We start from the raw sequence: 12,950 nt of genomic DNA on the forward strand, positions 1-12,950 counted from the left end.
GACTTCCTTTTTATTGTCATTCAAATTTGAATTTTACAGTACAGATAAGAACGAAATTTTGTTGCATTAGCTCATGGTAGTGCAGGATAAAAAAGCAATAAGGTGCATATATAAATACATAGATTACTGTACAGATAAATATATTGCACTTTTGCATATGTATCCAGGTTTATGGATGTATGTTATATTGTCTCTATTATAATATGATAATATAATACAGTATTATAATTTATTGCAATGGATGCTTTAGTAGAGACACAAAAGTGATTTGAAAAAATTATAAGTATGATTAGAACTGCAAATTAACTTTCTTCTGTTGATTCTGAGTTGTTTTTTAAATCAACTGTGTTCTACATTGTTTGTTAGAGTATAAATTTGATCAAAAGAATGAAAATGAACTAAATCTAATGACTGGATAATTACCATAAACAATGGAATTTGCACGTTGCTGTGATTTGTATTAGCTGGACAAGACGGTAAAGAAATATTTACATTTATATCTCGCTCTGTGAAGCCAAGATGGAAAAAATTTTGCACATGCGCTTTTCATTTGCAGTCTGGAGGCGTGGGGGTCTCCTCTCTGACATAATGAGCTCGCTAGCTAGATGTTCTACTTTTGTCACAGGAAGACACACACACAGATAAGGCAAGTAAGTGACTTAGGCTGTGTACAGTGGGTAAATCAAATTCAGTGATTTATTTAAGTGTGACAGTAATGAAACAATTACATTTAAAATTACAGTCGAACTCGGAAATGTTGATCTTCCCAGTCTCCACTCTGCTCGCGCAGCGGCAGCACCAGCTGACCGACAGCACCCGTCACTGCCTGCTGAGGAAAGTAACTGCTGCGTGCTTTCACCTCAGAGTCTTCAAGACACAAGATAGTCTCCAATAAATCTGGAAAAAGTCACTAGATTTGTCGCTAGTAGCTATTTACAGAAAAAAGTCGCCAATAGGATTGGAAAGTCGCCAGATTTAGTGACAAAGTCGCCAAGTTGGCAACACGATCCCTACGAAACAACTATGAGCGCCAGTCATCTTATTCAAAAATGCTTATTCTATTTGTGACCAGTGTTGGGTTAGTTACTGAAAACCAGTAACTAGTTACAGTTTAGGGATGTACCGATCCAGGTTTTTGCACTTCCGATCCGATACCGATATTGTTTTTGCACTTCCGATCCGATACCGATACTGACCGATACTGGCCTATCCGAGCATGTATTAAAGTTTAAAGTTATTTAGCCTACTTAGTTGTCAGAATCATGTTGAAAAGGGTTTTAGTACTCTTGATAACAACTAGCCAGCTGAATTAGGGGAGTTTGAATAATACACAACGGTTGGTAACAAGAAACTGACCTGTTTATTCAAGGATAAACACAAAATAGACAAAATTATACATGACAAACAGAAATGGCATCATTGAACTAGGGCTGAGCGATATGGCCTTTTTTTAATATTGCGATATTTTAAGGCCATATTGCGATACACGATATATATCTTGATATTTTGCCTTAGCCTTGAATGAACACTTGATGCATATAATCACATCAGTATGATGATTCTATGTGTCTACATTAAAACATTCTTCTTCATACTGCATTAATATACCGGTATGCTACTTTTAAACTTTCATGCAGAGAGGGAAATGACAACTAAAAAAAATCACTATTTTTTTCCTACGGTGTTGATGTGAAAATGTTTGCCTCGGCATTTTGATGGTGTGGACGTGTGGCACCGAATGGAGATAAGCGTCTCGACAGACGTTACAATATTTGAACAATGATGACGAAAACGGTTTTCTCTGTCGTGTCCGTGTGTCGAAAATTGTTATGCGCTTATTTTTTTATTTGATTTTGTGCGTGGCATAGATTTGCCGTGCGCAGAGGACGCTTGAGCAGGCGCGCACCTTAGCGGCTGCGCTAGCATCACAGCTAACGTTAGCCATGCTGCTACCTCGCTCTCTGCTGGGAGAGGGCGTATACGTATGTGACGTATGACGTGACAGTATGTGACGTGTGTAAGAAGGTGCGCTCGCTGTCTGTAAGAGGGAGACACAGGACAGAGTGAGAAGAGCCTGTCGTGTAATGCCAGCAGCTAAAAGCAACTGCGTGAGAATCCACAGACCTGTGTCTGTGTTGAAGGTGTGCTGGAAAAGTGGAATGTATTATTTAAATCGGTGCATTGGAAAACACGGACCAGTTTTTTTTAAACTGGATCTGGATCGGCATTTTCCCATGCCTTGCCGATACGCATTTTTTTGCAAATATCGGCGGCCGATCCGATCCAAATATCGGATCGGGACATCCCTATTACAGTTACTAGTTACTTTACTTCAAAAGTAACTCAGTTACTAAGTCTGTTACTTACACCAAAAAGTAATGTGTTACTGTGAAAAGTAACTATTTAGTTACTTATTTTAAAAAAAAATGTTTAAGGCTCCCATTAATGCCCTTTTAGCCTTCATTTCAGTACTGTTATTGCACTGGAGAATAATACAATCTCTTGATCAACTTGACATGCATTCACATCACTGAACTCTGCTAAGCAATGTGGTCTACATACAACACATAAAGACAAAAATATGTTTCAAAGGGCCAATTTATTTTGTGCCTGAACAAATTGACAAAACTATTTTAAATCGCTGCAACATAACATACATAAGTAACAAATCGCATAATAACAACATGTCACAACATAGCTGTAAACCTGGCTTCACCCAAGGAAGGCACACATGACATGATTATGTCATGTCACTATATACCACACACATATTGCTATAGACACGCCTAACCAGGCGTTTTTTTCTCTCAAGGAATTGTGAAATAAAATCATGTCTTCAGGAGATCAACACTGTACTGAAGCCCAGAACACTCTACGCATTTCCCCAGTTTTAGTTGAGAGAAAAGGAAAAGTTGGCCTGGCCCACTAGGATCCCTCTTTATGTTTGTGAACTTTATAGTCTATACATTTAGAGTGATGTGATAATCAAACACTCTAAAAGTCAGAATGAAAGAGTATATAAGAGAATTAACAGAGTGTGTGTATCTTCAGTGCTGAATGATGAGCAGAGGCAGAGTGTGGAGTGTCTTCTTTAGCTTGCTTTCCAATTTTATGTACTCACTGTCCACTGTGTCCAGGTACTTGGAAAATGTTTTTGTGCCATTTGCCGTTTGATCCCGCTATCATGCTAATTAGCTGCCTAAAAGCGGGTGACCCCACTGTAGAAATAGCCTGCATGTCTTCTAGCACATACGCTGCAATGGCTCTATCAATGTTTTCCTGGCTAGCAGTCCCGCCGTTAAAATCCTTAGGTGGTGGTGGAGGTGGAGGTGAAGTGGCATCGGAGCCTGTGTCTCTCTTTACTAGCTTTGTCAAAGCATGTTGCTTTTGTAGCTATTTCAGCAGATTTGTATTGCTGTTTTGGGCAGTAGATAGGATCTTAGATAGGGACGGCGTGGCGCAGTGGAAGAGTGGCCGTGCGCAACCCGAGGGTCCCTGGTTCAATCCCCACCTAGTACCAACCTCGTCATGTCCGTTGTGTCCTGAGCAAGACACTTCACCCTTGCTCCTGATGGGTGCTGGTTAGCGCCTTGCATGGCAGCTCCCTCCATCAGTGTGTGAATGTGTGTGTGAATGGGTAAATGTGGAAGTAGTGTCAAAGCGCTTTGAGTACCTTGAATGTAGAAAAGCGCTATACAAGTACATTTATTTATTTACCGTATTTTCCGCACTATAAGGCGCACCGGATTATTAGCCGCACCTTCAATGAATGGCATATTTCATAACTTTGTCCACCAATAAGCCGCCCCGGACTATAAGCCGCGCCTACGCTGCGCTAAAGGGAATGTCAAAAAAACAGTCAGATAGGTCAGTCAAACTTTAATAATATATTAAAAACCAGCGTTCTAACAACTCTGTTCACTCCCAAAATGTACGCAAATGTGCAATCACAAACATAGTAAAATTCAAAATAGTGCAGAGCAATAGCAACATAATGTTGCTCGAACGTTAATGTCACAACACACAAAATAAACATAGCGCTCACTTTCTGAAGTTATTCTTCATTCGTAAATCCTTCGTCTTCGGTGTCCGAAGTGAAAAGTTGGGCAAATGTGAGATCCAAAATGGCCGGTTCCGTCTCGTCGAAGTCATCGGAGTCAGTGTCACTGTTATCCAGCAGTTCTGTGAATCCTGCCTTCCGGAAAGCTCGGACCACAGTTGTGACCGAAATATCTGCCCAGGCATTTACGATCCACTGGCAGATGTTGGCGTCGTCTGGCGCTGCCTCCCTGTCTTAGTGAATGTGTGTTCGCCTTCTGTCATCCATTGTTCCCACGCAGTTAGCAGTCTAGCTTCGAATGCCCTGTTGACACCAATATGTAGCGGCTGGAGGTCTTTTGTCAATCCACCCGGAATGACGGCGAGTATTGAATTAAGCGCGTAAGCGTGTCTCTTAATGTGACGTTATGAGCTAGCAAATATAACAACTACACTACCCAGCATGCAACGATAGTTACGAGCATGCGCGGTAGCCCTGAGAAGCGTTGTATGCTGGCAGTTAGAATGTGGTTATGAGCACGCTGTGAGTAAACGTTGAGAACTCAGTTAACACGCCTCGTCTGCATTATTTATAATTAGACAGACAACACACTTAATAGGAGCCATTTTGGGGTCTTTACATAAACACACAAATGGAAATGAAACGTCACATATCCCAGCATGCACCGCGCGCTTCTTCGTCATCCACTGTTCCCACGCAGTTAGCAGTCTAGCTTCGAATGCCCTGTTGACACCAATATCTAGCGGCTGGAGGTATTTTGTCAATCCACCCGGAATGACGGCGAGTATTGAATTAAGCGCGTAAGCGTGTCTCTTAATGTGATGTTATGAGCTAGCAAATATAACAACTACACTACCCAGCATGCAACGATAGTGACGAGCATGCGCGGTAGCCCTGAGAAGCGTTGTTGTATGCTGGCAGTTAGAATGTGGTTATGAGCACGCTGTGAGTAAACGTTGAGAACTCAGTTAACACGCCTCGTCTGCATTATTTATAATTAGACAGACAACACACTTAATAGGAGCCATTTTGGGGTCTTTACATAAACACACAAATGGAAATGAAACGTCACATATCCCAGCATGCACCGCGCGCTTCTTCTTCTTCTTCTTCCGGGGGCGGGTGGTTGCTTACAGTACAAGAAGGAGCGCTTCCTGTTCTATGGGGGCGGGTGCTTACCTTGGCGGTTGCTTGCGTAGAAGAAGAAGCGCTTCCTGCTCTACCGGGAAAAAAGATGGCGGCTGTTTACCGAAGTTGCGAGAACGAAACTTTATGAAAATGAATCTTAATATTTATCCATATATAAAGCGCACCGGGTTAAAAGCCGCACTGTCAGCTTTTGAGTAAATTTGTGGTTTTTAGGTGCGGCTAATGGTGCGGAAAATACGGTATTTATCTTTGATCCAAGACACAACTTACATTTAACTAAAATGTTCTTTTCTTTGTGCTCGACAAAAGAAAAGTAGTGAGAATATCTCCATGTTAAGAAACTCGGCTTCGGCTCCGCCATGATGTCTTATTAGTAAACACAGACACGCCCCCCCCCCACACACACACACACACACCACACACACCCACACACAGCGCCCCTCTTCTCTTCCTTGTGACACAGGAAGAATCAGAAGGACGACACCGCAGCACTCCAATAAAACACACTCAGATCTTCTCAGTTTCTAGCCGATACTATATAAAAAATAACGTCAAATAACGCAGTAACGCATCATGTAGTAACGGTAGCTGAGTTACTGAATATAAAAAATTACGCGTTAGACTAATAGTTACCGCCAAAAATAACGGCTGTCACAAACACTGTTTGTGACAAATACATTTATATTTTAATCTGTTCTTATAATATAATGTTGTTGGTATATTTTTGGTTAAAATAAGATTATCAGCCAATGACATACACAAGGTTTAAATGCAGATAAAATAATGTCATGTGTTTTGACACGTGTGATATTCCAGGTGAAGCCTTCCACGCCAGCGACCATCATCAACACACAGACTTGTCGGTACCCCCCAACAGTCCCACGGGCCTATCTTCCCAACATTCCTCCATCCTACCCCCAAAATCGAGCTCGGGACAACACAACCACGTAACCTCTTCATCCCCCTCCGGTGTCACAGCTCATAGCCCTTTCTCTCCTCTGGTACCAAACCTCCACGGGTCAACCGCTAAAATGGCTTCTTCCAATTCAGACAGCCCAACATCAGTTCACAAGCCCACTCCGTGCAAAAACTCCCACATTCCTGCTGTGAACACTCAACACGGCAAATCGGGCCCACCGGTTGCAGGCTGTAACCACCCTTGTAATGGACACAGTACGGGAACAGCGGCCTCGACCAATGTAGGCAGTTTGTCGACTGGGGCCTGCAGGTCAGTACTCACAAGGATTATTAACTATGATTGTTGAATGAGCAAATGTTGTATATTTGTTTTATTTGCAGGGACCAGGCTTGTAAGGGGCACAAAATGACAAACGGGACGCTGTGTCACCCGTCACCAGAGCTAGAGGAGGTGGAGGATGAAGACAGCAGCTCTGAGAGGAGCTCCTGCGCCTCCTCTTCCACCAACCAGAAGGACGGAAAGTACTGCGACTGCTGTTACTGCGAGTTCTTCGGACACAACGCGGTAAAACATTTTATTTTTTCACGCTCGTTTTAAATATGACGTGAAGTCAAAGTAAAGACACTTTTCTCATTGAAAAACATCGATTTGGTCATAGCCTCCAGCCGCTCCAACCAGTCGAAACTATGCTGAGATCCGAGAGAAGCTTCGGTCGCGACTGACCCGACGTAAGGAGGAGCTGCCTCAGCGTCAGGACTCTGAGCTGACAGTGGCTGGTGCTATTGACAACCGTGATGTGGACGAGTTGTTGGACTTCATCAACAGTTCGGAGCCCAAACCTGTTAACAGCGCTAAAGCGGCTAAAAGGGCTCGGCACAAACAAAAAAAGAAGGTATGGCAACTGTAAAATGTTATTTTGTTTCTTTCCAGCTGTGCTACACTTCAGTTTTGATAAATGAAGGATAAAAAAGCACAATAACTAAAAAGTCAATAATGATATTGCCACCTGTAACGGTTTTTAAGTACCGTATTTTTCGGACTATAAGTCGCAGTTTTTTTCATAGTTTGGCCGGGGGTGCGACTTATACTCAGGAGTGACTTATGTGTGAAATTATTAACACATTACCGTAAAATATCAAATAATATTATTTAGCTCATTCACGTAAGAGACTAGACGTATAAGATTTCATGGGATTTAGCGATTAGGAGTGACAGATTGTTTGGTAAACGTATAGCATGTTCTATATGTTATAGTTATTTGAATGACTCTTACCATAATCCATCCATCCATCCATCCATTTTCTACCGCTTATTCCCTTTGGGGTCGCGGGGGGCGCTGGAGCCTATCTCAGCTACAATCGGGCGGAAGGCGGGGTACACCCTGGACAAGTCGCCACCTCATCGCAGGGCCAACACAGATAGACAGACAACATTCACACTCACATTCACACACTAGGGCCAATTTAGTGTTGCCAATCAACTTATCCCCAGGTGCATGTCTTTGGAAGTGGGAGGAAGCCGGAGTACCCGGAGAGAACCCACGCAGTCACGGGGAGAACATGCAAACTCCACACAGAAAGATCCCGAGCCCGGGATTGAACCCAAGACTACTCAGGACCTTCGTATTGTGAGGCAGATGCACTAACCCCTCTTCCACCGTGATAATATGTTACGTTAACATACCAGGCACGTTCTCAGTTGGTTATTTATGCCTCATATAACGTACACTTATTCAGACTGTTGTTCACTATTCTTTATTTATTTTAAATTGCCTTTCAAATGTCTATTCTTGGTGTTGGGTTTTATCAAATACATTTCCCCCAAAAATGCGACTTATACTCCAGTGCGACTTATATATGTTTTTTTCCTTCTTTATTATGAATTTTCGGCAGTTGCGACTTATACTCCGGTGCGACTTATACTTCGACAAATACGGTATTGCTAGAATTAGCCACTTCTGTCTGTCAGCAGGCAGAATAAACTCACTTTGACCTTTGGGGTTGTTCAGTCAGTATTAGAGATGGAGTGATAGGAACATTTCACAGTTTTTGTAAGCAAAATTATCACAATTAGTATTACAGTATTAATGAATGTCCTCAAAAAGTACTTATACACAATGGAAGTTGTAATTATAAAATATTCTCATACAAAATATACTTTCTTGTCAGAAGAAACATATAATACTGTTCTGGCTTCCTAAGAGCCATGTTTTTTTTTTATTTGAGTGTTTCTAAATGTTAATCTTCATTTGTCTTCATTTGTAAAGGTTTACGAGTGATTTTTCAATGATAAACGCAAAGTGGGGTCGTATTCTTTTGAGTATAGGTCGATCATTCTGGTGTAAGCGAGCACAGCACGTAGGTTAAATTCGCACAAATGATTAGCTTGGTTTCTTAGACAATGTGTTTTTATAAGTGTGATTATCAATCATGATTTTTTCGATAATTTTAATTTAAAACGGTCATACTGACCGTTGGTAGTTTTATCATCAGGTTATCATTAATATCATTTATCGTTACATGCCTGGTCAGTCTGTAATGTAACTGTTACTCAATATGATTGGCTGTTGAAATTGAGGAAAATGCTCTGAATCTCCCCTCGGGGATTAATAAAGTATTTCTGATTCCGATTCTATTTAAAATAAATATTTGTAAAAAAAAAAAAAAAAAAAAGTTACATACTATGACTTTAACAACCAAAACCAATGTTTCAAATGAAGAATACAATAGTACACTTTATTGTGATTAGACTTGGTTAATTTATTTGAACACAAAGTAAGCACAATGAGTTTGACTACCTTTGATTAGGTTTGAGACTGATATATATACAGTTGTGGTTAAAAGTTTACATACACTTGTAAAGAACAACGTCATGGCTGTCTTGAGTTTCCAATCATTTCTACAATTCTTATTTTTTTTGTGATAGAGTGATTGCAGCACATACTTGTTGGTGACAAAAAACATTCATGAAGTTTGGTTCTTTTATGAATTTATTATGGGTCTACTGAAAATGTGAGCAAATCTGCTGGGTCAAAAGTATACATACAGCAATGTTAACATTTAGTTACATGTCCCTTGGCAAGTTTCACTGCAATAAGGCGCTTTTGGTAGCCATCCACAAGCTTCTGGTTGAATTTTTGACCACTCCTCTTGACAAAATTGGTGCAGTTCAGATACATTGTTTGTTTTCTGACATGGACTTGTTTCTTCAGCATTGTCCACACGTTTAAGTCAGGAATTTGGGAAGGCAATTCTGAAACCTTAATTCTAGCCTGATTTAGCCATTCCTTTACCACTTTTGACGTGTGTTTGGGGTCATTGTCCTGTTGGAACACCCAACTACGCCCAAGACCCAACCTCCAGGCTGATGATTTAAGGTTGTCCTGAAGAATTTGGAGGTAATTCTCCCTTTTCATTGTCCCATTTAAAGCACCAGTTCCATTGGCAGCAAATCCGGCCCAGAGCATAATACTACCACCACCATGCTTGACGGTAGACATGGTGCTCCTGGGATTAAAGGCCTCACCTTTTCTCCTCCAAACATCTTGCTGGGTATTGTGACCAAACAGCTCAATTTTTGTTTCATCTGACTACAGAATTTTCCTCCAAAAGGTCTTATCTTTGTACATGTGATGTCAGATGAAACACAATATTTAGCTGTTTGGTCACAATACCCAGCAATATGTTTGGAGGAGAAAAGGTGAGGCCTTTAATCCCAGGAACACCATTCGCACCGTCAAGCATGGTGGTGGTAGTATTATGCTCTGGCCTGTTTTGCTGCAAATGGAACTGGTGCTTTACAGAGAGTAAATGGGACAATGAAAAAGGAGGATTCCCTCCAAATTCTTCAGGACAACCTAAAATCATCAGCCCGGAGGTTGGGTCTTGGGTGCAGTTGGGTGTTCCAACAGGACAATGACACCAAACACATGTCAAAATTGGTAAACGAATGGCTAAATCAGGCTAAAATTAAGGTTTCAGAATGGCCTTCCCAAAGTCCTGACTTAAACGTGTGGACAATGCTGAAGAAACAAGTCCATGTCAGAAAACCAACAATGTATCTGAACTGCACCAATTTTGTCAAGAGGAGTGGTCAAAAATTCAAGCAGAAGCTTGTGGATGGCTACCAAAAGCGCCTTATTGCAGTGAAACTTGCCAAGGGACATGAACATTGCTGTATGTATACTTTTGACCCAGCAGATTTGGTCACATTTTCAGTAGACCCATAATAAATTCATAAAAGAACCAAACTGCATGAATGTTGTTTGTGACCAACAAGTATGTGCTCCAATCACTCTATCACAAAAAATAAGAGTTGTAGAAATTTATGGAAACTCAATACAGCCATGACATTATGTTCTTTACAAGTGTATGTAAACTTTTGATCACAACTGTATACAGTAGCGCACTACATGCACTGCTGTCAGTGGAAGATAATTGTGTATGTTTTACTCTAACTCATTAGATTTGTGATCAACCTCATGCATATTATTTTGCAGGAAAAAGCTCTACAGGGCAACATGGGTGCTGCAGGCAGTGATCCCCTCTCCAATCCATCAGAGTCCACAGACGAGCCCATGTCTGACACTTCAGAGGCTTCACGGTTACTGGACTGGCCACAGCTGGAACTTGAGCGAGTCAACAGTTTCCTCACCAGTCGACTGGAAGAGATTAAAAACACCATCAAAGACTCGATTCGGGCCTCATTTAGCATGTACGACCTCAATCTAGATGTCAATGATTTCCCAAAAAAGGCAGCTACGCTGGAAGGCAACCATTTACTGTCTCATCTCAACGGGTCCTCCGATTTGCAGCAGATAGACCTTGACTTAGCCCCTCTTTCGCTGGGAACCTTTAGGAACCATCTGGACCTGGTCAATGGATGGGAGGACACCAACACATCCCCAGATACCACCACCGTCACATCTGGAGGGGGCACAGGCGGTTCTAAAGACATCCAGCGCTTGAACACTACGCCAAGTCTCTCCAAGCTCATTCGGGTGCGCTCCCCGGAAAAATGCACTTCCTCTGGATGTGACAGTTTGTTACAAGTATCCAACCAAGGAACAGTTACAACAAAGGAGGACATTGCCGATCCTAAAACCAGCACAGTCGGAAATGCTGGTACAAAGTCAAAGAAGAGTAAAAAGCAGCAACAGCCAAAACAGGAGCAATCTGTTTCGGAGCACAATCCAAAAGTCAGTGAGTCAAGGGTGTCCGAAATCATTCGGAATGCCTCAAAAGCAGCGCTCAAACAGCTCCAGCAGTCGCCTGACAGCCAAAGGAACGGCTTGAAGAAAACTGAGGAGAACAGACCATCCAGAAATGCAGCCACTGCTGCAAACGGGGGCCCCCCAAATGTGCACAAAGTTAAAAGTGACCCTGAGATACGTTCAAGCAGATGTGAGCAGGATCCCGAGAGCAAAGCTCATCCCAGCATTGCGGCAAATGTGCAGCAGCAGGCGCAGTCCAAGGCGAAAAGTAAGAAGAACAAGAACAAGGGGGAAAAATCCACTAGTGCTATCGGTGCGAGATTCTTGATTTACATACATTTATGTTACTGTGTGCATGATTGCAAATTCTTATTTCTTTCTGTATTTGTAACTTTTTCTGCAGATGATGTATTTCTGCCAAAAGATGTGGATCCAAAAGAAATGGATGAAATTGATCGGGAAGTGGAATACTTCAAAAGGTAAAGAAAGCAAAATCATATGTCAGAATACAGTGGAACCTCCAAAGTCGACCATAATGTTAACGCTGCTCAGATTTGTTCTAATTTCTCATTTATCTTTATTGCTTAAATTGTAATCAACCCAACACATCCCAGGATGTACCGGATTTAGATAACATTTTAGCATTCTCAAATGTCAAAATCAGAGTTTCTCAGTGGTATGCTGGCTCCATCTAGTGGTACGCCAAAGAATCAATTGATTAAAGTACAGTGTTTTATTTTTCTATATTCAAACACAGTGTTACTTTTCAAACTGTGTGTTATAAAAATATTAAATATACTTGTTAAATAAAATCCCTGCCTTGTTTTAATGACTACCCAGGCCTACTACGCTACTGTATTTTAATGTTGCTCATTATGGTGGTAAAGTTAAAGTTAAAGTACCAATGATTGTCACTCACACACTAGGTGTGGTGAAATTTGTCCTCTGCATTTGACCCATCACCCTTGATCACCCCCTGGGAGGTGAGGGGAGCAGTGGGCAGCAGCGGTGCCGCGCCCGGGAATCATTTTTGGTGATTTAACCCCCAATTCCAACCCTTGATGCTGAGTGCCAAGCAGGGAGGTAATGGGTACCATTTTTTTTTATAGTCTTTGGTATGACTCGGCCGGGGTTTGAACTCACAACCTACCGATCTCAGGGCGGACACTCTAACCACTAGGCCACTGAGTAGGTAAATGGAGAGCTAAGTGTTTTCTGAGGTGGTAATTGGTGGAAAAAAGTTTGAGAACCACTAGTCTAAATAAAATCTAACAACTGTATATTAAGACAGACCGAATAAATAAACAAAACTAATCACCCTATGATGATGCATGAAGAGTAAAACAACTTACTGTTAACTTTAACGACACATTGGCAAACATTAAATATTGATAGCCATATTGTACGAAGCAGACACAACAGACGTGTGCAGCTTTCCTAAAAAGCAACTACAGCTGACTCGGTCGCGCATTTTAACGCCTCATACTGTATTACAGGGGTTCTTAACTTTTTTAACTTCGGGCCCAACTTTTTTACTACTGAGGGGCCCAAGGCCCACTCAAATATTAACACTGAATTACTAATCTTACTCTTGATTTTATTCGTATTCA

General features: G+C 41.5%; 1 protein-coding gene across 1 annotated transcript in view; it reads left to right on the top strand.

Moving 5' to 3' along the window:
- Positions 1–12,950, top strand: part of fam193b (family with sequence similarity 193 member B) — a 39,925-nt gene that overhangs the window by 21,057 nt on the left and 5,918 nt on the right. Inside the window, exons 5-9 of the mRNA XM_061927981.2 lie at positions 6,026–6,437; positions 6,509–6,692; positions 6,787–7,020; positions 10,627–11,653; positions 11,744–11,819. Of these exons, the coding sequence (XP_061783965.2) occupies positions 6,026–6,437; positions 6,509–6,692; positions 6,787–7,020; positions 10,627–11,653; positions 11,744–11,819 (1,933 nt within the window). The remainder of the gene's footprint in view (positions 1–6,025; positions 6,438–6,508; positions 6,693–6,786; positions 7,021–10,626; positions 11,654–11,743; positions 11,820–12,950) is intronic.

Source organism: Nerophis lumbriciformis, linkage group LG35 (genome assembly GCF_033978685.3).
Source record: "Nerophis lumbriciformis linkage group LG35, RoL_Nlum_v2.1, whole genome shotgun sequence".
NCBI lineage: Eukaryota > Metazoa > Chordata > Actinopteri > Syngnathiformes > Syngnathidae > Nerophis > Nerophis lumbriciformis.